The 26,839-nt window shown below is 42.0% G+C and overlaps 1 protein-coding gene across 1 annotated transcript in view; it reads left to right on the top strand.

Moving 5' to 3' along the window:
- The window catches only part of DGKE (diacylglycerol kinase epsilon), a 216,656-nt gene that overhangs the window by 48,699 nt on the left and 141,118 nt on the right, over positions 1-26,839 (top strand). Inside the window, exon 3 of the mRNA XM_078654405.1 lies at positions 1,599-1,718. Within this exon, the coding sequence (XP_078510531.1) occupies positions 1,599-1,718 (120 nt within the window). The remainder of the gene's footprint in view (positions 1-1,598; positions 1,719-26,839) is intronic.

The raw sequence follows: 26,839 nt of genomic DNA, 5'->3' as shown, positions 1-26,839 counted from the left end.
AGCAGTAAACTGCACGCGCAGGCCCTGCAATGGCAGAGGCCTGAGACAGGTTTGAAAGGCTACTTGTGTGGGTGGTGCAATCAGCGCTCCAAGCCCACCAGTTGCATTTAATTTACTGGCCCCAGGTATATGAGATACCACATTTCTGGGTACTGATAGGTAAATTAAATTAGACCAATCTTACTATGCTTTACCATAGAGAGCACATGCACTTTACACTGGACAGCAGTGATAAAGTGCCCAGAGTCATACAATCACCAACAAAGGGCCAAGTCCAACACACTCCAAGAATCTTCACTTCCCATACTGCTATCAAACTAGCCAGATATTACTAATAGAGAGTGTTACATTTTGTAGCAGTCTCACGCCTGTATATTTTTACTGGCCACATTGATGTTAGTTGAGTCTCACTCCTGACAGCTATCATAATGTTTCGCTGAAACAATATGTTAAATTCAGTTCCCTTTGAACTAGAGACCATTGTCATTTTTGTGATTTCTGCACAGTTCCTGTGGTGGAAGGCAGTGCTCCCTCACAGTTGGAGACTGTCGACTTTTTACAGAAATATTTTACTATGAGAATTGATCCTATCTTCACATTACTCCATAGATAATGTGCCACTGCAAAAATGTTACAGCAAGGACCTGATGGGTTTGCCAATGTACACATACTTTGTCTGCACTGGTAAAGCATGGCTTGGCCTCCCTACGGTAATTAGGACTCTGGTACTGGAGTAGGTATTTGCCAAACAGGAGCATCAGAGGGGGCATTTAATGAATAGAGCCAGCTTTAGGGCTGATCTCTTAGATATCAGGTGTTTGTTGAAGTGTGACATGAATTCTGACTGTTTTACTTTGAGGGTGCAGCTAGACTGTAATCTTGTGTATCGTCTTTGAGATGGTGCAGATTGATGCTGTGATCCACTTTGTCAGACACCATAGAGGGATCAGGCAGAGTGTTCAATTTCAGAAGACTTGTTGAAAGTCACTGAGAAGCCTATTTGCTCCGTGATGGGAAGCTGGCTACCATGAGAATGTGGGTGTGACTACCTTGGTGATCAATGCAATTCTGTAGTTACAACATGTTGCAATTGACTACCAGTCACCCAAAAATAATGATGCTGTATGTGCTCAATCAGCATATTGGCATGAATTAGGTTTAGAATGTCACTAATGCTAATGTTTTATTTATTTATTTTTATCATGAATGATTCTTTCATTATAGAAATGGAGAAAGACCTAGTGGATCAATTTACACAGTAAAGATAAGATTTAGTCTATATTTGAAACGGGAACAGACCATGAGAAGTAAAACCGAAGTAGTTCATTTGCTACAGTTTTAAATCGCCATATTGGGCAGGCATGAACTGTATGACATGCAAATGTGACACAACTTTAACTTGTATGCACTTCGAAATCAAGTGTACTTTTCACAGGTAATGATGTCCAAAATGTGCTAGACGTGAGGTGAAAGCACTTTAGGGAGGAAATTGGGCTTATGTGAATCAAGCTATATGCATACTTGCAGTGGTGGATGAAATCTGCTATATTTCAATACTCTTGACTTAGGCTGATCTCTGTATTTTTTCTCTTTTGCAGTTTGCTTCTGCCTTTGGACCGCGTTGGACTCCGCTAATAGTGTTGGCGAATACTCGGAGTGGAAATAATATGGGGGAAAGCTTGCTGGGCGAGTTAAAAAGCCTACTAAATCCTGTTCAGGTAAATGTTATTTCCTCACTAGACAAGTTTCATGTGCAGGTACCTGCCACCCTTGAATTTGGGTAAAGTACACGACCAGCATTATCTATACTGGCAAATTTGCAAGTCTGAGTCTCTTTTCGCAGTAGTGTCTACATTCTTGTATCTACCAGCAGCAGCAACGTCTTTTGCCAGTCCTGGGAGTATGTCCCTTAACCCATAGACCACAGTCAATAAGTCTGACTCTCGTCCTTGCCACAGTTATGCAGATATTTCAGCTTTTATCTAGAACTGTGGCAGTTGGTCTGCACCCAGCTGTCCACTTAGATTCAAAGTTAACCCCAAAAATTCTGAGGGGGTCCAATATTCAATCATGACTAAATGTAGTTTAATTTGAGGTGTGCCACAATTGCATGGTAATTTGCCATATGGGACCTGGGTGGGCTAGGAAGGTGTGTTTTCAGGTCTGGACTAGCTTATGACCAAAGAGAAGTAGTGTTTCGGTGGACTTGTCTACCCACTGGTTCTGAAAATAAAATGTAGGTATGGGCAGGTAGCCAATCTTTCTGTTTACTGTTTGCAGCCACAGCTATTCCTCAGGCCATATCCATTGTCTATATGTTTCTCTTTTCAGGCCATTGGTCGACCTGCTGGAACTGGTTTGGCCCAGGGCAACAAAATATATTTCCTGCTTCTTTACTTAGAGATGAAATGAGTAGGAAGTATATTTTGTTGCTCACAGGCCCTGACAGTTGAATTGGGTGTAGCTAGGATTTTTTCAGGTAGAAAGGAATCAGGAAAGCAGCAAAGTGGTTAGTCAAGGGGAAGGGGAGACAGTATTATTGACTAAAGATAAACATTATGGAGGACTGTTAAAATATTAGTGCATACAAACAATCATGGTTGACCCCAGCCTCTGCGTACCCTATGACACGTTCCAATGCACTTGTATGTACATCCAATCCAATCAGGGTTGTCCAGGAAGCCCAGCATTTAAGTGCTGTACAGATTTACAAAGGAGGCCTATTATGCAGCTTCACCCCTGGGAAACATGTAAAAAGCCTTTAACCTCTCAACGTTACTCAACTGCAACTAGCAGTTAGCAGTGTTATGGCCTGGTCATGACGGCTTTAACCACCCATGATAAATATTACTATTTAGGTAGACCCCATGTCACCTCATAAAGACCATTTCTCTCTTGGTGAGCAACAATTCGAAACAATGTAGTGTACTTGTGAGGAAAGTTGTGGCACCAGTCTTTGCAAAGGAAAACATGGAGACTTCGACAGTGTTTCTAACTAGGAGGCGCACCAGTGACTTTCCCTCCTAACTACTAATAGCTAAAGTCTTAAATATGTAGACACAGTATTTTTTGTTATAGATTGAGATACTGTTGAGTTACAGAATTACCACTGTATTTTAAATGAGAAACATACGTCCCTATTTAAATCTTGGCAGAGGGAGGCAGTAGCCTTCCTCGACCAGGTTTCCACCTTCTGCCAATTGCAAGGTGGAGAAAGTAATACTGCTAATCTTATGGTAGCACCACCACCTCTACCCCTGCAAAGGGACCACCGGCACCAGTTGAGAAAGAAACAGGTGGCAGTATTCACTATCCAGTTTTCAAATGGCCTGTGGAGTGAGAAAGGATGGCAATGGAGTGAATTGGGGGCTACCAGCTCTGACATGGCTGTAGTCCTCACCTGTCCCATTTCTCCCATGCTGATGTTCATCAAAAAATGAGCAAAAAGTCTATGTTAATATTAATGAGCCTAATGGTTCACATGGGGTTACAGTTTAGGTTAAGCACCAAAATGGATTAATGTGAAACCGTAATTTTGTTGATTCAATCGCTACAGTGCCATTATCCAACCTCACCTCGGACGCCACTGTAATAGAGACATATTACCCCGTGCAGTGGTGGGTCCTCTGCCCAGACATCAAAGTAATGGCTTATGGTAAAGAGAAAATTTCAACAAATTAAAGCATATCATACTTTAGTTGAGGACTGTGTTTATTAGGTTACTAAATTGTCCTCCAACATGGAAGCATACAATACAACAGGTGTAGATGCCAGGTGGATATTTCAATTCCTGCAAAGAACAATAGGCCAGATGTAAGCATAATTTATAGTGTACGTCATTGACATCATGTGAAAAATATCATCTGGCAAAAATAATTAAAAAAATATTGTAAATACAAGAATATCATGGGACTTAAAATCACAGGTGTAGGTAGGTATGTCCGGTGCGCTGCACAGGGTCTCTGACTGCACTTGTTCTTTGCTGACCTGGCTCCTGTGTACGTATTCTGACCCCTAAAACATGTTGTAATTAGCTACACTTCTAATGGGCATATTTAACCTATCCATAGGTACCTCGTATATGGTACAAAGTGCACCTCAGGCCTGTAAGTTAAATGCCACTAGTGTACTGTAGCACCCAGTGTGCCACCCACTATAGTGGTGGTGCAAAAATGATTGCAGGTCTACTACTGTTACCAAGGTAACCTCTTCAAAATTAATTCTTGCACTTTAAAAAATATTTTTCGAAGCCCAATTAAGTGGTTAAGTCAGATTTGTAATACATGTTTTGGGAAAGGTTATTTTTGAAAGCCGTTTACATGATCTCCAGCTGTCACCCAGGAGCTGACTAGACCCTTTAATGTAGTTTGAACTTTCTCCCAAAGCTGAGACTGAGGCCTTTGGAGTGGGGAGGTGGTCTGTTCCTATGACAGTATGCCCATCTGAGCTGTGCCCAGGAAGTTGAGTAAATAGGCCTACACTGTCACAGGCAAAACATAGGTAACACCTGGGCAGCTCTTTCTTTTATCTGCCTCTTTAGTCAGGCACCAACCCCAGAGGTAGAGGATCTGCCCCACAAGTGGTTTGAAATGACGAGTGGCCATGGGCTGATGGGGAGTTGGGGATGGGTTAGCTTATTTCCCTGGCCGCACCTTTGGGTGGGCACAAAAAGCTCTGCACAGGGCAAGAAAGATTCTGCCACCTTGGTTTTAGGTAGAGCGGGACACTGTGGGATTGTTTGCAGTAGGGCACACTGGAACTGCTACAATAGTTGGCAGGGTTACCCTTGGAAACTTTTTCCATATTAGTTAGGAGGGAGCCAGGAGTCATTGCTACCCACAAGGTGGTGGCAGACATAAATGTGGCATCCATGATCACCTTTTTCAGAACATGGCTGTTGAGACCGTGAGGAGACCTAAAAGGCTCAACCCCTCCCACCTGTACTCAGGACAAAGAAGTGGACTCCAGTGGTCAATTGGCTGACCTCTTCTAAAGCAACAGGGACACAGTAAGCTGCTAGAATCCCTTTTCCTGAACAGCTCAGCAGATCAATTCAAACTGGACCTGCCCTGCAAAACCTGGAATTTAAAAACTTTTTGGCTCCAGAGACCTTCGGTGTATTGAGGATAAATTTAGCCAAGTCAGTCCAAGGAAGGTGCATTGCCACTTGGCCAAAGATCCAGGTTGTTCCTGCTCTGAGTTTTTCCACAGCAGGATGTTGTGGAGAAGGTAGCCAGCGTTGTGAAACCCTGTTTGACTACAGCTGCCTACAGCCCTTTCCTGCTGAAAGAATCTGAGCTCCAAAAAGTGAGTACGTCCGAACGTGGACATTTTCTCTCAGCAAGACCGGCAAAAGTAATTGGCTGGTAATGGTCCTTCCTTGGGCACAAATTTTGACTTCCTTGGGCACAAATTTTTAATTTCTCCCAATCTGAGCTTTCCTGCCAACGGTTTCACCCAGACCTTGTCCAATGGTTATCTGGTCTCCTGGAGACCATCTCAGCCACAACCTGCAGCCATGCCCCCCTGAGGGCTTTTGACTACCATTTCAAAGACTAAGGGCCTGATTTAGAGTTTGGCGGATGGGATACTTTGTCACAAACCTGCGCTGTGTTACAAGTGCATTATATCCAGTAGCACTTGTTATGCGGCGGACGGGATATCCGTCACGTAACAGAGTAAACAGCCCGGTATGACTTCTAACTGGGATGAACCTAGTTTCCATATGGTTATGTTTTTATTTTAATTTTGTAATTTTATTTTAAATATTTATTTTGGGATTTCATCATCATACATCCTTTATTCGATTTTCATGTGTTTGAAAAACCATAAAAGTGCATTTACAAAACAATAGTTATACCATAAAAAGACTTTAAAATGTTTCTATGTACAAGATAAAATTGGTACAATTAGAGCATCTTATAAAATACAGATAATCAATTATCATTTTTAAAAATCTGGGTCCGAAGCATGAGAATAGAAAAAAGGTAGACATAATCCATATATAAATTTCGTAGGTTACTCCAAGTTTGTCCTATGTCTTAGTACGAACTTCAAAAATCAAACGACTTCTTTCACAGTACGTTCTTCCTCAAAGAATTGGAGACGAAGAAATGCCGGTCGGCATCTTCGAAGACTCATAATTTTTAAAATAGGAATTATCCAACGCTTTCTTGGCGCAATGAAGAACTTACAAAACAAAACAGTTTACATAGTAGTTTGGCTAGAGAGTTTGTCGCAGGAACACGCTGGTAAAGATTTTGCCCAATCGTTAGTTCGCGAGAAGGTGACAAAACAATGGAACGTATTCATCCTAAACCTTGTTAGTAATAACCTCTCATATCTGGTTAATCTAAAAGTTAGGTATGGTTGGATGGTCAAAGGTATTTGGACTGTTAACGTGTGTTCCACAGTTATTGCTCAAGATGTGTCATGCAGATTGTTTTAAATGCTTTTCTTGATAGTTCTGCGATTGCTGTGGGTGTATGAAAATATTCTGGCATTCCCAGATCGAGTAGGAAGTTTTTAATATAGGCAATCCATCCTATCTTATAGGCGTTTTCTAACAAAAGACAGTCTTGAATAAGGTCTTGACACAAAATTGTTTTAGTGGATGACCATATGTGGTGCCATAAAAGGAGTGGTTGGATTTTAATTATGTCTGACAAATATGACAGACCCAGTTCTATATGGCACGAATAAGTTGCAGAACACTGCGGTAAGGCACGGATATACCTTAGAAACCTATTTTCCACATTTTGGATGGAGTCGACATTTGCGTAACCCCACACCCCGGCCCCGTAAATTGCTGTGCTTATACATTTTGACTGGTAAATGTGGATAAGTTCAGTAGGGGGCCGTTTCCCTAGTCTTCGCGAAAAACTAACTAATGCAGATGTTGCCCTCATGAACAACAGTTTTCTAGTCTCAATTGCTTGTTTCCAAGTGTGCTTATTATCTATAACAATTCCTAAATAGGGATATGTCTTTGTACTTTCGAGTTTTGTGTTATCTATAAAATTTGCCTTTGATCTCTGTGCTTTGGATCCTGATGTCATAACATAAGTTTTTTTAATATTGATTTCCAAATCTAAGTTGGCCATAAACGTGTGGTATCTTAGGAGAGCACGCTGCAGTTCCATGAGTGTACGAGCTAAAATCACTGCGTCATCGGCGTAGAGCAGGGCAGGTAAGGGCGCTTGTTGATAAATGGTAAGTCCTGGCACCCTTTCAGCATTTCCTGTTCTAAGCCGTTGGTATAGAGTGTAAAAAGAAAGGGCGCCAGGACACAACCCTGCCTTACTCCCTGCTCCACACCGAATGACGCCGTTAGTTGCCACCCAAGACCATACCTCACTCGTGCTTTTGCGCCGGAATACAACTCACGTACAAATTTTATTAAAGGTAATTCAACCCCCATAACCAATAAAATGGACCATAATTTACTATGGTTAACGCAGTCAAAGGCTGCAGATAGGTCGACATATGCAATGTGCAGGGCCCCACCCTTTGCAAGTACATATTTGCCTGTCAAAAGAGTTAAGTTTAGGACTTGTTCTGTGGTACCAAGACCCTCCCGAAAACCAAATTGAAGATCCGATAGGATCTTATTCTCATCTGCCCAGGACTGAAGGCGCTCAATAATGATTCGTCCAGCCACCTTTCCCAAGGAGTCCAGAAGCGATATTGGGCGGTAACAGGAGGGGGACTGTCGGTCCCCCTTTTTAAAGATTGGGACCAAAATACTTTCGGACCATGAGTCCACCAACCCTACCGCACATGACGCTTCCAAGACCCGACTTAAAATAGGGGTCCACAATTCCAGGTTGTGCTTGTAAAAATCAACTGGTACCCCATCGGGCCTGGAGCCTTCCCACTCTTACTAGCTAGAAGAGCTAGCTCTAGTTCCGCAAGTGTTATGTCGAGATCAATGGGAAAAGAGGTTGTCTTTGTTACCACATTTGTTCCATCCTTCTCGTCTGTAACTTTGTCATCATCAATTGGCAGGCCAATTATCCGTGCGAAATGACAGACCCACGTTCGCTCGTCAATGGCCATGTCCATTTTAGGATTGGCGTTATTATCCATTAAAAAGGGGGATTTAATTATTGCCCAAAAGGCGGCATTATCTTTCATGATGCAACTTTTATGGAGTTGGGCCCATATTTCATTTTTGAGGTCTCTTTTCCTTAGTTCTATTACCTTTTTATACTCTCGTCTGAGGTTGGCTATTTCCATTTTGTCCCTTTTTGCTGTATGAAGGGCTGTTTTCAGTTTAGAGTAGGCTTTGGTGCATGAATTATTGAACCAGCCTTTAGATTTAGAGGTCCTATTTTTTAAATTAACACAAAGGGCTTCTTTTAGTGTTTTCGTTATAGCCACAAAGTTACTTAGGACCTCCTCATGTCCAGTAGCGAGATCAAGACTTTTTTCAATTGCTGTTAGTGAATTTTTAACTACTTTCTTAGTGATCTCTGCTGGATCTACTTTAGCCCACTTTAAAGTTAGCTCGTTTAATCTATCGAGAGTCAGTGCCGCCTGATTAAGACTCCTCAGGGAGTTACCTCTGACTGCTTGGTGTGGTAGCAATAAGGTAACACTATTTGGAAAGTGATCGCTTATTGCAATATCATGTATTGAAAAATTGCGTATTCGAGAAGAGAAATCACTAGAAATAAAAATAAAGTCAATAGTACTTAATGTTCCTCTACCATTGAAAGTACTGGTAAGGGGAATTGGAGGGTTAATCAGTTCGTTGGCCAGACCCAATTCCAGCCCGAATAGAATCTCATTTAAACAGTTCCCCGTCATGGTGTGGGCAAATTAGTTAAGGGGATGTTATTATCATCACAGAGACCACAGGTTAGATTGGAGTTATTCCCACATAATGATTGATTAAAATCACCCCCCCATATGATTACCAAGTCCTTGGTTATGTTGTTCCTTAGATCCTGCAAGCATGGCTGAATTTCTTTTACTACTCCGAGTATTTTGTTCTGTTTTAGGTTATTATAAAAATTAACCAGCACGAAGGGACTACTTATTTTCACCCTCAGCATTTGATCTGATAGTTTGCCTCTGATTTAACTTGGACGATTTTCTCAAAGTCAACGAGGTTAGATATAAAAATCGTCAAGCCTCCCCTAGCTCTCCCTGATGGTGAAGGAAGTGCTTGAGAAAAATAAGTTTTGTAGCCCTCTATATGTATTGCGTATTTTGGCCATGTCTCCTGTAGGCAAAGGACATTAAATTGTTGTATAAAATTAGTCCAAATTTCGTTAGTAATTTTCGAACGCAAACCTGCAATGTTCCAAAAGAGTGTACTGAGTACAGATTTTTCTAATTGGTCTAGCTTTGGAATAATTAGGGGGGGGACCCTCTATGTGACTCGGAAAGACTTGGGATTGACAGTTCCTCGTTAACATTTTGATCTAACTTTATAGGTAATTCCTGTTCCTTGGGACTATTGGGGATTAGCGTGACTAGTCAATCGAATTCTTCCAAACCTGAAAGCGGGTTGAATCTATTTGTAGTTGGTATCTCATAGTGTATGTCCTGCCTATTTGTATTATCAGAGTTGAGAGCATTTGGCAGAGGATTCGAAAAGGAATAGAAGAACCCTAAAGGAAGTATGTTGATCTCGCCTCTTTCTAAGTAGTTGTTTCCCATTTCCCACAGGATTTTCTTGACCACCCCGGGTGTTCTAAAGGAAAGTACAATGCAATGTCCCCGGAATTTTTGTTCCACGGTTTCCCACCCACTGGACCCTTCTGGCCATCTTAAACTCCCTGAAAAGATGGTCAGGTAAACCTGTTTTTTTACCTAACCAGTGTAACGACTTGTTTCTCAATGTTTCCCACCCCGCTAATTCTAAGGGAGGCTTTTTTGGAACATTTGCCAGCACAATAATATAAGGGGTAGCGGCAGGGGGTAGGTCGAGATGTTGCCCTGGTCCTAGTTTTGTCCGAAGTTGACTTTCGGAATTTATGGATGAATATAAATGTGCCTGGGAGGGATTGGAAAAAGTGTTCGCTCCCAAAGTATCTAAAATCCTCTTTTTGGGCCCAGGTCCCTCGCCCGAAGTTAAAATTGGAGTGGGATTTAGGGTCAAAATGTTGGGCGTCATGGTAACTGTTGGCTGTGTTGTTATGTGCCCTTTATTCAGATTTTTACCCACAGTTAGCCTTTCATGTTTGCTAGCAAGTGGCTGATCTTCCTTTTCACCAATAAAGTAAGATTCTTAATATCGTTAGTGGTAACCTCCAAGTTTCTACTATTCCCAATTTTAGCTTTTGTGGAAGTTTTTCGTGGACCCACTATTCTTTTACCTAGTTCAGTGTATTTCGGTATTGAGTTTACCGTGTCTGCCTCGGTCACTGATTGACTGTTTTTTGGAGACTTTGTTGTACTGTTCTCAGGGACTATGTTTCCGGCAGACATCGGGATTTTATGTTTCTTTTGGGGCAGTTGTAGGGAAGAATCTGAGTCACTTAAAGTGACTCTGTCTGTGATGTACTGGACGGAGCCATTAGGGGCATTTTTTTGGGGTGGGACTTGTCTTGGGCACTCCGAATCTTCTGAGTGATTGGACTCCGGGTTAGATCGTGATGTACTAGCTTCAAGGGATACCTCCACTGAGCTTATCTGCTTGTCAAGAGCCCCCACCGCCCCTGCTAACTAACTTAAAAGAGTTTGCTGGGAATCTGTACTAATTTTCCATCTTGTAATAGGTTTTGGACTAAGCATCTTCCTTTTTCCCATATTTGCCAAAATCACTGCTTTCCTTTACTAAATACAAAATTACAGTTTGAGACCACCCCCTAAATTATAAAAACAACTCTTACATACACTCTGCAAATAATTGATAGATACAAGAGTAAAAACGTAGAGTTCGGGAGTATATTCAGCGAGTATAATTTTAGGCTTACTGATTGTCTGTTCTTGCTGAAAATGTAGGACTAAGGGAATGGGCACAGCCCAGCCTCAGTCGGTCACAGATGGACAAGGACGGGCCCGCCCTTGGCCCGCGCGCGTCGCGTGCCGCGGGAGCCCGCCGTGAAGTTTAAAGGCCTGCCCCCCTCCTCCTCTCGCGAGACCACGCCGCGCTGCCTTCTGGGTGTTGTGGTTCGGCAGCCGGCGGTCCACGTCGGGTACGGAGTCAGAAGCTGGAAGCCACAGTAAGTCTGCAGGGCACCTTGAAAGGACAACAAAAAGTTCCAGGCAGCGAACAGGAGGTCTGCAGAGCATCTTTAGCCAGCACTGCTCTGCCTCGGATTTTTGGATTTAATTTCAATGATTTAAATTTTTTTTATAGTATTATTTTACTTTGTATTCAATTTTTCTATCATAAGTGTATATGCATATTGTTGTTTTAAGTGTGTGTGTGTATATATATATATATATATATATATATATATATATATATATATATATATATATATATATAAAATGTGTGTGTTTTTAACTGATTGTTTTATATAATTTTTTTTAAAAGTTAGATGCATTTTTACATTTTTATATATATTTATATTTTGCATACACTATTTTTAAGCTAATTTTATTTAAAGATATTATAATTTTAAATAGTTTCATTATTTAGGACTATGGATATATAAATACCTGTGAAATGTCGTTATTTGTGACCACATAATTTAAAAGGCAATATTTTTGTCCTTTTAGAGTGTAAGTATGTAAAGTGGATATTTAGGACCACATTCTTTTTGCACTGATATTTTTGTATTGCAGTATTTTTGATGACGGTGCTATGTCATAGAAGTACAAAGTTTACTTTTCCCAAATCTGTTCTTAAGTTTCCTTAGTGGGGGTATTTATTACCCTTTAATACCCACACAGGCATATCCTGTCATTGTCCTAATTGAACAAATTATGTGTGTGGAATTCACTGAAACAATACAGTTATAAATGATATCCTTGCTCTGTACTTGCATAATTCATGCTTCGCGTAAAATAAGTCACTTTAAGGTTAGGTGATATAAAATATTTTTACGTAACATTGAAAACCCTTTTTTCTCTCTCTTTTTTGCCTAACATCTTTTTTGCTCCACACCCCTGTGAAGACAGGGATAGTTGGTGCACTTTCTCAGAAATTCTCAACTGTTCCATCTAGACCCTCAAGTTTGAGCTTAAATATGCAGATAAGTGTGAGAAAAGCACTTACAAATGTTGGTAACTACCCATAAAAATACAACTGAGTGAGACTGCAACACATTTATATGAGATTTACCTAACCGCCTCCCTGACACCCACAAATTAGACTTAGGAGAAAACCTAAAGGTGCCTTGGGTATGGACATGTACATAAGTTATTTACTCTTATTTTGGTTACTCCAGTTTCAAAATGTTGTAAATAAGCTGTATCTTATGCATACGTAAATTACTTCTATTTAAAGGCATGAATTAGTCATCCATCAGAACACGTATTACGAAAACCTGCCCACTGTGCTTCAGCCACATGAACCAAGATAGATTTTGTACTGGAAAGTGAGAAATACTACCATCCCAAAAGGTTAAAGGATGCAAAATTCCTCCTCAATCAGTCAGGGGTTTGTAAAGCGCAGCTACTCACCCGCGAGGCTGTCAAGGTGCGAGGGCAGCTCCATTGAGTGCTGTAGGCATCTGAAGAGCCAGTTCTTCCGGTCTTTCCTGAACTGGAGCAGTGCAGGACTTTGCCGGAGATGAAGGGGGTGACCATTCCAGGTCTTGGCTGTGAGGTAGGAGAAGGACTTTCCACCCTTTCTGGTCTTGTAGATGCGTGGGATGGTGGCCAGAGAGAGGTCGGCTGATCTGAGGTTTCTCTTGGGTGCGTGGAAGGAGAGACAGTTGTTTAGGTATGCTGGTCCAATGTTGTGGATGGCCTTGAATGCGTGCATGAGGAGCTTGAAGGTTATTCTTCTTTCGATGGGGAGCCAGTGGAGATCGCAGAGTTGTTGGGTGAGGTGGTTGTGAAGGGGAATGTCTACGATCAGTCTGGCTGCAGCATTCTGTAAGGTCTGGAGCTTGTGAAGGAGTTTTTTGTTGGTTCCGGCGTACAGAGCGTTTTCGTAGACCAGTCTGCTACTGATGAGTGCGTGCATTACCTTTTTTCTGGATTCAAAGGGGATCCATCTGAATGTTTTTCGGAGTATGCCGAGGGTGTTGAAGCAGGCCATGGATACAGCGTTGATCTGGCGGTTCATCGTCTATTATGATGCTGAGGATTTGTGCATGGTCTGTCCGGGTGGGGGCCACCAGTTGTGCCATGCGAAGGGGAGGAGCCAAGGATGAGGACTTTTGTTTTCTAGGAGTTGAGTTTCGGGCAGCTCTTCTTCGTCCAGGTGGTGACGGATTTCCTCCCTTCTTGGAAGTTGTGGTGATGTTGGGTTCCTTGGTGAGGGAGAGGATGAGCTGGGTGTTGTCGGCGTAGGAGATGACATTGAGCCCGTGGTTTCTGACGATGGTTGCGAGGAGGGCCATGTAGAAGAGGGTTGAGCTGAGGGAGGATCCCTAGAGTACTCCACATCTGGTCTCTGTTGGTTTCTAGAGGTAGGGTGGGATTCTGACTCGCTGACTTCTGCTTGTGAGAAATAAGCGTTTCCAGTTGAGGCCCTTTTTTTGGGTGGATACCAGCGTTGTGGAGTCTGGTGGCTAGTGGGCGGTGGGACACAGTCTCGAAGGCAGCTGAGAGGTCCAGGAGGATGAGGGCTGCCGTTTGACCCAGGTCGAGGAGGGAGCAGATGTTGGTGGCTGTGAATAGGGCGGTCTATGTGCTGTGGTTGCTGCCGAATCCAGATTGGGAGATGTCCAGGAAGATTTTGGCTTCGCTGAAGTTTGCTAGCTGATGACCTTGGCTTCGAATGGAAGCAGGGAGATGGGATGAAAGTTCTTGAGGTCCGTCGGGTCTGCGGTGGGTTTCTTCAGGAGGGGTTGACTTCGGCGTGTTTCTAGTTGTCATGGAAAGTGGCAGTCTCGAGGGAGCAGTTGATCGTCCGGTGTTGTTCGGGTGCAATGGCTGTGGTGGCTCTATGGAAGAAATGTGGAGGATAGGGGTCTAAGGCTGCTCCAGTGTGGATGCTCTTCATTGTCTTTAAGGGGTCTTCTATCGTGACTGGGGTCCAAGTGATCAGGGTCTGTTGGGTGGCATTGCTGGGGGTGGGGGCTGCAGCGATGCAGGGCTCTTGGTTGTCATAAAGCGTGTTAATCTTGAGGTGAAAAAAGATGCGGAGTCTGTTGCAGTGGTCTTGGGAGGTTGGGACGTCTGTTGTTCCGCTGCCGGGTTTGGCAAATTCCTGGATGATGGAGAAGAGTTTTGGGGCGTTTTGGGCGTTGGTGAGGATGCTGTCTTGGAGGAAGTTCTTCTTTGTGGATTTGATTAGTTGGTGATGTGCTGTGGTGGCTGTTCTGTAGGTGGTGTGTGTTTTTGGGGTTTTGCTCTTCCTCCATTTCTTTTCAAGTCATCAGCAGGAGCGCTTGGGTTCTTGGAGTGCAGGGGTGAACCAGCTTGCTTTCTTGCTGTGTCGTCCTGTAGCTTTCTTAAGGGGGGGGATGTGTGTTGGCGCAGTTTGTGATCCAGCAGTGTAGCTAGAGTGCTGTCGTGTTAGTGTCTGGTGTCATTGGAGGTTGAGTGCTGGTGAGGGTGGAAGAGAGCTGTTCATTGGTGACTTTGTTTCAAGTTTCTGCGGGGAAGGAGGTGCTCGTGCTTGTGTACAGTGGGTTTTCTGAAGGAGAAATGGGTACAGTGGTGGTCAGTCCAAAAAGGTTTAGTGTTGTGGCTGTAGGAAACATTGTTTTCTTCTGTGAAGACCTGGTCTAGTGTGTGCCCTGTTGTGTGTGTGTGACACGAGGAGCTTGCTTGATCATAAACATGTGAAGAATTAGATCAGATGTGCTCTGCAAGAATAGGATGTGAGACTGCAGTGATTGGCACAACCAAAATCGAATGCCTACATTTAGGAAAGAAACCAGAAAATAATAACCTTGCGTGCTGATTGCGGATACATAGATTTAAGATAAAAAGCCATAGTATTCATTTTGTCAATATAAGAATTCATTATTTGATTCATGAATTATTTCATATAAAAGTAGTAATAACTTTCTATTCAAACACAGATTTTTTTTTATTTTGGCGAGAGTCTGTTGTGTAAGTATTCTGTCACCACTGAAAAAAGCTGTGCAGTCCATAAACACTTGAAATTCACACATAACATGGGCCAGTTCCAAATTGCTTCAACAGGAGGTGGGGGGAGGGGGCGGTGGGGAGCGATTATCTACAGTAAGTTCTCCATTTGACTGAAATGAAAGAGGCCTGACAGGATCCCCATGGACTTAAGTGTAATTTAGATGTCTGGGGTCCCCAGCTTACTAATCTGTTTAATAATTCTTTTTAACAGTTGTCCCAATTTCCAAAAAAGGGGATCGAGGGTCCCCCAAATGTTACTGGCCGATTTCCCTTATTGACAGTTCAGTGAAAATCTTAGGGAAGGTGATCGTGAATCTTCTGCAGATTTGGACTAGTGACAATAACTTCTTGTACCCTTTGCAGTATGGCTTTCACCAAGGGCTAGGTATAGTGGAGTACTCCCTGAACTGCACTTGATTGTGAGTAATTATACCATCGCTAGGTGCTGCCCGCTGTTCATGACCTTTATGGATTTGTGATGTATTCCTATAGGTTCTGTATCGATCCCCCTATTCCTGACCCTATTCTGGTTAACAAGTTAACTAGCAGCCATCCCATGATGCAGAAACCGTTATCTGATTACGCCAGACCACGGCACAGGAGCGCGTTATCTGATTAGGTCATAACGCTTGCCATCTAATTAGGCAAGCAATATTCCTCCAGCCCCTGATAAGGCATACGGAGTTCTCAAAACAAATCAAACCTATGACAACCTGGGAAAAACCCTGCGGCCATTGTTTTGATTTCACCGAGAACTTCAGTAAAAGAATGTGCTAACGACCAGCTCGTATGACATCCTTATTGACGTATCTATGTCCATCCTTACGTCAATCTCGGCACCTTACAGGTATAAATATTACCGACATTGCCTTAAGCAAACACACGCGGTGGTGACGAGATCGGAGCCTTAAGCAAACACACGCGGTGGTGACGAGATCGGAGCAGCGAGACTTGCCGAAGCCCAGCAGAGAGCGAAGCCCACTAGCTGCCCCGCCTTCCTGACGCGCTGAGAACGAGACGCTGCTTTCTCCTGCCGAGAAATCCAGCTCCGGCGCTTCCGAGCAGCCCTCGCAGGCAGCTTGGAATATCGAGACCTCAGACGAGAGATACCATCCCTCAACCATCCTAGATTCAAGGTACAGAGCTGAATAACCCCTTGCAGAGAATTCTTGAGTCAGTCACTTGGCAAAACAAACTTAACTTAAACTGTTACTTTCTATCCCCGCCCACGTATTAGGCTTAGGTCAGGTACACTGGGGTAGGCGTAGTTAGAAGCACCAGTTGAGTACGATTAGTCAAATGTTTATATGTATATATCTATTCTGTCCATTTTAAATAACGTATGGCTTACAAACCATATCAATGTTTTTACAGTATTATTTTATAATTCTGCTTTTATTGTATGCACTTTACTTAACCATAAGTATTGCGATAATATCGATCCATTTCTCTTGTACGAGAAAAGAGACTGATCAATAAATAACATCTTTTATTGAACACGCCCGTCTCTTTCTTTTCTCTACAATCTGGTGAAACTAAGAATGCACGTACTGACTGAGTAAAATAAGTTGTCTTTTGTTTTCACACAACTCTAGAGATATACTCTTGATTAGGGGAGAGCAAAGTTGTCATGTTCTATGGTTGTCAGAAACTAAATCCCTTCTTGTCTATCCAGGGAGGTTCAACTCCTCCTTGCCTATTCGAGAAAGTTTCTAGTGAACTCTGAGCTAGCTGGCAAACCCAAAACTTTAAGTCTAATATCGACAGTAGAAGACCTAGTTAACGTCTGGTCTAGGTCTATACTATTGGAGGTATTATTCCAATGCGCAGAGCCTATTAGGATAATAGGAACTACACTACATGGCGCCCAACGTGTTTGGATAGGCGATAAAACTAACGCAAGACTTTAGAGTAACTCAGTCGTGCTTTTTCACTCAGACCCCTTTTTCCCATAATACTCCAAAGACGTCTGGAGTGGGTGAGAGGTAAAATCCGCCAAACCTCGCAGGAGGGAACTCCTATGTATGGTTCTTGGTTCAATCAACGTTGAAGGATACACTGTTCCAAAATATTGTGCATCTAATCTTTGTTTCCGTAAGAAACCTGATCTGCAAACAAACAGAAAAACCTTCCTGTCGGTAAAATGATAGACAGTGATGATGAAAGAGAGAGAGTTAGATTAGCAGCTGAACTAATAGAAGCTGATAATACTATGCAAGAAGCAGACCCGGATATAAAACTCATCCCGGTCAACATAAGAAGATCTATAACGTTAAAACTTATAGACAATGGACTGACACCAAGAGGTGGTACAGTCATATTCGTAATTGAGGCACACGAATATCGGCAGACAGAGGTATTCTATTCATGGATAAACTTTCCAGCAGCAAATGCTGTAACAAAGGAGTTCCACTATTATAAAATAGAGGAACCTCCTAATGAGTACACTCCTTTCGAGGAAGTGGAAGTGCCACTCAAATTCCAAGAGCACCTGCTCTTGTTTAGTGGCGCCCTAAAACATAATAATCACATCACCAGGCTCGGTCCACTAGGTAGACCAGGAGCAACGTGGCCGGTCCTAGCCGGATACACACCACATCCAGACATCGAAAGGATGTCTGCAGCAGATGTTTTAGTACAACTAAAACAATTAATTAAAATATATAGACAACTAGTCCAATATGTAATGCGGACTTCAACCATCCAACCTGTAGTTAAAATTCCACAGCTGACCCCACATCAGGGGAACACAAATAAAATTACACCACAGAACATACAGTCCTGCCTAGGTAAAGTACCAGCTAAACGGGAACAAATACCATTCTGGTTAGCACAAAAAATCACCCAAATAGAGGCGGTGTTTCCAGACACCACCCCTGTGGATAAACACAGGATTCTGACTATCTGTCTTCCAATGGGAATCGCACCACACGTGGAGGACTGTGACACTTGGGGTACAGTCTTTGCCTCCATTTACACAAAAACACATGGTGTACCATCCATGTCGGTAATACCAGATGTGCTAAAACAAATTCAAGACGAATACGGTCCAGAACCCGCTTTAACTCTTGGTATGAAATTACTAAAAGACTTCAAGCAGGTCTCGGCAATATTACTAGCCAACATAAAAGGGGAAGCAGCGAATGTGGCTATCCGCCAGAGGTTAAAAGAGACAGATATATCAGACCAACCAGCTGAAATTGCCAGAATTATAGAAAAATCCTATGAAGAACTAGGTAGAGATAGTTTGGGTGGAATACCAGTGAAGCCCCAACTAATTGAAAGTCCTGAAAAAATATTTATTAAAAATAATCTAAACAGTCAAAAGAAGAACTGGGATGGAAACAAACAATCCAATCCAAAAGAAAAGAGATTCCAGTCCAGAGGAAGGTCTCCTCGGCGGAGAGAAAGATCTCCGGACCAAGGACCCAAGTCTCCCCAAAGGGAGCCCTCTGTGAAAAAATACAACCTTAGAAATAGGGATAACATAAAGAAACCGGATAGATATCAAGATTTTGATACACGTCCCTCTCAATCTTTTCAGACTTCCTCGCAGAAATCGGAAAGAAGAGGACGATCGGAACCCAGGGAAGGGCACGTCAAGTCCAAAGACAAGGAACCTGCTCATCCAAATAAAAAATTACAGTTTCCAAAAAAGAAGGTAGCCAGTATTAAAGTATTCAACAATGCCGAGAATACTGAGGACACAGCTGAAAAACGGAGAGTGGGCTCAGACAATGCTAGACAGCGCAGCAGAAGTGAGCATAGCACGCAAAGTCCTTATGAATCATCTGGAGACAGTGGACACGAATGAATACATTCAGGTGGAAACTGCAGACACCAGAGTTAGCAAACCTCACAAAATATATGAAATAACTTTACGTATAGAAGGGGATAAGACTAGGAAAATAAGGGGCCTTTTTTGGCATAATCTCTCCAAGGGCTATGACATCCTTCTAGCTGAGAAAGATTGGCCACCAGAGTTCGTCAGGGAGTGCCCACATGGCGAAGAAATAATTATGCCTGCCTTCTCAAATCATATTCCAATTCATAAAAAATATACACTTGCAAGAAAGTGGGCAGTAGCTCAAGCTCCTGCTTTATATAAAAATCATGTAGGATGGGATGAGGACTCTCCTCCTCACAAAATCCAGTTAAAATCACAACCTACTGCACAAAGGCAGTATCCAATCAAGCAAGAAGCTAAAAAACAGGTAAAAGACATTCTAGATCAACTAGAATACCAGGGGGTGATTGAAACTTGCACCTCACAAATGAACAACCCTTTGTTTCCTGTCTCCAAACCAGACAATTCATATCGTCTAGTTTTGGATTACAGACACCTTAACTCATGTTGCAAAACTTTTGCAGTGCAAAACTCGCATAGTGCTGCACTAATGAATAACATAGTGCGCAAAAAATACAAAACAATTTTAGACATCTCTAATGGATTCTTTTGTCAAAATATAGCACCAGAGAGCAGATACTTATCAGCGTTCTAAATAAATGGCGCTCAAAAAGAATTCTGTCGGTTACCCCAGGGGTACAAGAACAGCCCAGGAGTATTCTCAGCGAGGGTAACGGAGTTACTACAAACATATGATGACGAAGCATTATCTTATGTCGATGACATATACCTAACAGATGATGACTTGGATACTCACTTGAAGAGAGTGAACACCATAATACTTGGGTTCGCGGCAGAGGGTTACAAATTCAACTTTAAAAAATCTAGAATTGCCCATCTAACAGTCCTGTTCTTAGGATATGAATTATCAAGTGAAGGCAAAAGCCTGGCTGACAATTTCCTAGAGAAATGTGCCGTACTCCAAGCACCTAGAACACTAAAAAACCTACAGTCAATTCTAGGCTTCCTAAATTTCGGAAGAACATACATTGCAAATTACGCAGAAAGGGTCAAACCCCTTTATGATCTAATAAAACCAGATTTTAAAAAAACCAATTGGACTCAAAAACACACAGAAATTCTGAGATCCTTACAAACAGATATGTTAATTAAAACAAAATTAGAAACACGTGATAACACGCGCAACCTTGTGATTCGAGTCATCCCAGGAAGATGCGGATTCACATACCTGACCTCTAATGAGGGAGAAAAGGTACCAATTGCATTCAAATCACACTTGTACACAGAAGCTGAAAAGAAATTCAGCATTAAAGAAAAAATTGTTCATGCAGTTCAGACCGCAATAGCTAGAGAAAAAGATAAAGCTGACGGTAGACACATCACAGTCAGAACAGCAGAATCAGCCTTTGAGGCATTAACAACCCTGTGTAATTTACCAACAACAGCATTGAATCCGGAATGGATACAATGGGTGAATTCCATTACAATGGACAAAGTAAAATACTACTTTGATCCAGAACTAGAGGAACTAAAATATCTAGAATATGAAAGAATATTCCCTCTGCCAATCGACATTCTGCCATTACGACAGTACGCTTGTGTAATCTATACAGACGGACATGCTCAACCATCCGTTTGGGGAGAACAAGCATACAACCCCACATGTGAGATTACAAAAGAAGTGTGGCGCGGAGGTATACTAAGACCTCTATTAACAAAAACACACTCAGTAGAAACTAATTCAGAACAACAGACTGAAATAATAGCATTGAAAATGGCGCTAGATAATGCAGATCGCGAATTCCCGACACTCATAGTGTCCGATTCGTATTACTGCGTCAAATCATATAACAGCGATTTACAGAAATTGATTCAAAACGGTTACAAAGATGACACAGGTGCAACAATAAAGCAAAAACTGCTTTGGGAACAAATAGTTCTGTTAAAGAAAGAACTACCAAAGACTCACGTGATACACTCACTGAGTCATCAGCGTGATGGCGTTCACGTTGCAGGGAATTCATTGGCTGAGAAAGCCACAGCGGTAGCAACTAAATCGGCTTCCGTAGCTAGAAAAAAGCGTGCAGTAAAATACATTGACGGTGAAACAATGCTGGCGGTGAAAACGTCATCAAAAGGCGACTGCTCAGCGTTACCGATCAGTTATCCACTCAAATATACATACATAATCGATGCGAACTCCGTTCCTTTTGCTCGAATCCCTGGAAGTGGGGGATAGAGTAATTCCAAACAAGGACAGGAGAACTTTGTTAATAGCAGACGCACATATGGGCGAGGGTCTCAGACACCTCAAACTAAAAGATTCTCTGGAAGAACTACAATCAGTGTACTGGTGGCCAGGCATGAGCCTGCATCATCACATTTTTGTAAAAAAATGCCCGGGCTGCAACAGAGATCGCAGCGGCGAGAGGAACGGGGTAATACCATGGCGTTTCACTCAATAAGGGTTAAACAATAATCAGTGAAACAAGTGTAAATAATGCGTCCCATTAACAAATAAAGACTAGTTTCCACTTATAAATGTAGACCCCAGCACTCGGCTGACGTCGGGACTGTTATACAAAGATTTGCGAGTCTAAATGGCATATACGCTAGGAGCATGCTACGTTTGACCAATGTTTGACTTTAGCCCTCAAGCTTGTGGGAAAGCACGGCCAAATGAGCATAGCGAAGCGGGATTCTTCTCACTTCCTTCCTGAGGGATACGGGATGGTGTAAAGAAAAAACCAAGGCATAAAGCAATCTATAACAGCAAAGGTAATAGGTTCGGGAGCTGGGTGGGTCAAACATCTAATAAGTGTCCAACGTAGTCTAAACAACTTGCCAAGAAATTCTCTGAGGGGATTCAGTCCGTACGAATTACTGTTTGGGACTAGGATGCTAGTCTTAGATCTTGACAGTCAGACTTCAGTGGTGAAAGAAAAAAACTTTGATATCAAAGATCGTTTGGCTATTTTACAGGACTTAAACGAAACAAGAAAAGACCTGAGCAACATAAAGTTGAAACAGCAGCCAACAACCACTGAAGAACCACCACCTGTCCCAGCAAGACCTGTCTGGATTCCAAAAATCGGGGATCTAGTCAGAGAAAAGATCGCGGTAAAGAAGAAATTTGGGCCTTCTTACAGAAAAGCAGTTCCTGTCTTGTCTATCAACGGGACAAGATCAGTTGTACTACCGCCGCTTGCTGGTAAAAAGGAGAACCGAGTTGTATCCAATCATGTGGCCGATAACAAACAGTAGGCCAAGTGGACTCCCGATAAGTAGTAGAACACCGAGGTTTGCTACAAGTACAGAGGTGCTAACTAAAAGGCTAATCACATTTGAAACGCCTACAGAACAACAACAAGGACTATGCAACAATGCAATAGAACTCACACCTCTGAAAACTCAAATAAAAACGTTTAGTAGAGACACACCAACCTACAATGAAGTAACAAATGAATATGCAAGAAACAGTAATCCTGAAGCAATTGGAACAATTGATAGAACAGCATCCGGCTACTTCATAAACTTCAATGATTCCTCTGAAGACCTCAGTGAATCAAAGACACAGCCATCAACAAAAACCCTTAAAGACAAAACTAAGGAACTTTTGAAACAACTGAAAGAAACCTATCTGGTTTCTCCATGGATTGAATTTTGGGTGTCCTTTGGTGTATTTATCCTCATACTTTGGCTCATCATGGTACTATGCTTGGGACGCTTCATTGAGGGAAAATATGCAAAAATGGACACAGCAAGCCAGAAAATCAACTTGATCCTCAAGCCACACACGTCTTCACACGTCAAGAAAAGAGAACTTTCTTCAGTCAATTTCACAGCCAATCCAATACCGGGTGGGGTAGCATGGGACAATACTGACTATGAAATTTATGGTCCGGTTGAGATCCTCAAATATCCACACCAAATCAAGATCTCATTGAGTGACTTTGTAAAACCAAACTCATTTGCTGATGATTGGGACTTTGAAAGTATTAATAACATGATGTCTGATCTAGTGATGTCTGCTAAATTTACCAAACATGATTATTTGCAGGGTTCATCTAATTATGATAGTATGTACTGCTACAACCACTATGGTAACCATTTTCTACATAAATCTGCACAACCTAGAAATGTTTTAAATTATAATCAATGGGAACATTGTGCAACCCCTCCAAAAGGAAGCTCAAGAACCTTTTATGACAAATTTTCATACTTTTCAGGGTTCAACACAAGTAATGCTGAAACATTTTATTTCAAATTGTCAAATAAGACAGGAACAAAAACCATGCTTACAAACACGAAATTGATATATTCGGACTCATTTTTTGAACAAATGAATACATTTGGTTTTGATTATTGGGACAAAAATGTTGAAGTAAAAAGTGTTTGGGGTACAAGAGAATGGCAAGTTCAGGGTATAGAATCATTGTTTAGAGCCTGCATGATCCCAGAACAAATTATATTCTTGAATGACACTATTCAACAAACTACCTGTCTTGGATTAGCCAAAATCAAAGACTTAAATAAACCGTCTATTCCAAAACCAACAATGAACAGCAATAACTCTGCAGATGAAGAGATAGACGTAAACTATGTATTAAACCAAAACAGAACAAATCCTGATTGGAAACAATGGTTAATCTGGCCCACAGATACTAATAACTGTCAAGACAGATTCCTGAACAAAACACAGGGGTTCACATTGACCAGGCCAGACCCTAGATATTCCCAAAGACAACACCCAGGGATAATCACCACCTACAGTGTGGGCAAACTCTGCCTTCAATGGCTAAAAACTTCCACACTGACAGAAATTAAGCAACACCTAACTTTACTTACTGATGGTGCTGACTTGCGTGATTTCATTATGGGACCGCGCAAACAGCGTCAAAAACGCTTCATAGCAGCCTCTATATATGCAGCTTACAACGAGGCCTGGAAGATAACTCAAATTGAGACAGCAGAAAGTATACGGGAAATTGACCGTATTCATTTGGAAAAATCGCTTTCTGTAGTGGACAAGGGTTAATGACTCTGTCCTCCGGAATTTTTTCATTGGACAGTATTGTGTCTTCAGCAATCGACATAATATCGCAAGACTTACTGTTGTTACAACACGGTCAGTCGCAATTGCGTTCTATTGTACAGCTTGGCTGGACGTTACAAAATCTGCGTTCAGGCTATGTGCCTTGGCGTCTAATCAACACAACGTCACTATTCAATATCTTTAACCTTACTGATAAACAGATCAGTATGGCACAGAAGGGTGCTGATTATACAATCCTGAGCATTGAGAAACTCGAGAGATTACCATTGACAATGTCAGAACGACCTGTCATTGAATGGATAATACATGGGATAATTAATATTCCGATATCTACTTTCAGGTTTCAATACTGCCAAAAATATATACAGGCTGGCATGTACGAAAAATTGGGAAAAGGGTACATTAAGACAACATGGAACTTGCGCTATTCACATGCATGTGTCAGTAATAAAGGACAGAAAGTGTTTCTTAGTGGCAATAATTGTGCAATGTCACTAAGCGGTACACTTCTGTGTAATGGAATTAGTTTGCATGGAGCCTGTGAAGGGAACTCAAATAACCTTTCATGTCACCAGCAAGGCACACCTGCAACAGAGATAGAACCATTCTTTAAAAGACTCTATAACGGGAGTTACATTCTAATTGTGGATCGCAGATGTTGTAGTCTACTGCCCGGGGTTCCTTATCTCGTTAGTACGACTGCGAAGGTCATGTGCTGTGGACGCTTATTGTTCCCCAGCTCCTTTCCAGACAGGGAGGCAAGGGCATGGCCTAACTTGAAAATTACTTCTATTCGAGTTGATACTTTAAGCAGAATGAAAACAGTGCTTCTTCAGACGCCGACCAGGCTCACGTCATCAAAAGAAACGTATGATCTCCTAGTCGCAAGGACGACTGCAGAGATTCACTCATTGTTATCAACTAATTCCCCCATACATTTCGCAGAAATCCTGAATGAAATCTTAAATATTTCTGATACCAGTGGAGTCTCAAATATATTTAAGAGAGTATTTTCGATGGCATTAACACCATTCAAAGCCATACTGGGTATTTTTCCAGACTTCGTCCATTCGATTTTTGGAGGAGTTCCCCTCATTTTGGGACTAATTGCAGGAATCCTATTCTTAGTCCTTATATTTCGTTATGGCAAACCATGTCACAGACAAAACACCAGCGACAAGGGAAGAAACAAACCGAGCCATTGGATACCGGGACCGGATATCAAAAATCCTGGGACTAACCCGGCTTAGAGACCTGAACATGACTTGGTTTCTTTCATTTCGGCCGATATGGCAAAGATGTGTTTTACCTGTATTAAGGTGCATGCTATGCGGAGAAGAATGCGAGTTGGACACCTGTCTGACGCTACAATCGGATGCGCCAATGGATGCAGAAACACTGTTGGGTCCGGTAAAGGCTCATGCATTGTGCTGCCCTCAACGGCTGCCAATCCTGATGACGGCATTCGTGGAAACTTCACCACTACGATTAAGGGGTAGTGAAGATCAAGATGAAAGCAGCATCGATCAGGTACAACCTTCTGTCAGCAATACTACTCAAAACGTCAATAGAGACGATCATGCACATGAATGCATGGTTACATCCTTTTCCGAGTTAGTGGAACTCTCACAGGAAGCTGTTGACAGCTTTTTTCAGCAGTCTCAATGATATGATGTTCTCACCAGAGCAGAAATAATGACTCTTGAACAAGCTAGCACGCGGCGTTCCAGACACCTTGAATTTGGCCTTCAACTTTAATAATAAAGTAGCAAGATCAACTTCTCCTCCAGTCCACGGACAGCAATTTTTTTAGCAGCCCCAAATTTTTTAAATTCTACGGGACACTTTTCTTCTGCTTAAAGTAAGAACTATTCTTAGAGAACTAATTTCTGTTTTTAGAAACTTCATAGACATTAGCTGCCCGCTGGTATGTTCATAAATATTTTTTTCTCTTGAACTGTGATGAAGTGGTCTCGAACTTTTCTTCTGTATTAAGAGCCATTTCATGTGTAATTCTCATATTCGATTACTAATAATGTATACATGCGTGATTAATTTAGCATTAGTCTACTGCTTAAGTGCATATAGTACATATGGCTATTTTATTTTTCCCGTACATTACATAATTTCGAAATGCATTATATGTATTTTGGGGTGGTAAGGTATACACGATACTCTACAGTATGTTTTACTATGCCTAGATTCGAAAATATGGCCATAGTTATTGTGGAGTGGGTGTGATGTATTCCTATAGGTTCTGTATCGATCCCCCTATTCCTGACCCTATTCTGGTTAACACGTTAACTAGCAGCCATCCCATGATGCAGAAACCGTTATCTGATTACGCCAGACCACGGCACAGGAGCGCGTTATCTGATTAGGTCATAACGCTTGCCATCTAATTAGGCAAGCAATATTCCTCCAGCCCCTGATAAGGCATACGGAGTTCTCAAAACAAATCAAACCTATGACAACCTGGGAAAAACCCTGCGGCCATTGTTTTGATTTCACCGAGAACTTCAGTAAAAGAATGTGCTAACGACCAGCTCGTATGACATCCTTATTGACGTATCTATGTCCATCCTTACGTCAATCTCGGCACCTTACAGGTATAAATATTACCGACATTGCCTTAAGCAAACACACGCGGTGGTGACGAGATCGGAGCAGCGAGACTTGCCGAAGCCCAGCAGAGAGCGAAGCCCACTAGCTGCCCCTTCTTCCTGACGCGCTGAGAACGA

Source organism: Lissotriton helveticus, chromosome 7 (assembly GCF_964261635.1).
Source record: "Lissotriton helveticus chromosome 7, aLisHel1.1, whole genome shotgun sequence".
Taxonomy (NCBI): Eukaryota; Metazoa; Chordata; class Amphibia; order Caudata; family Salamandridae; genus Lissotriton; species Lissotriton helveticus.
This window is presented reverse-complemented; position numbering and strand designations above follow the sequence as displayed.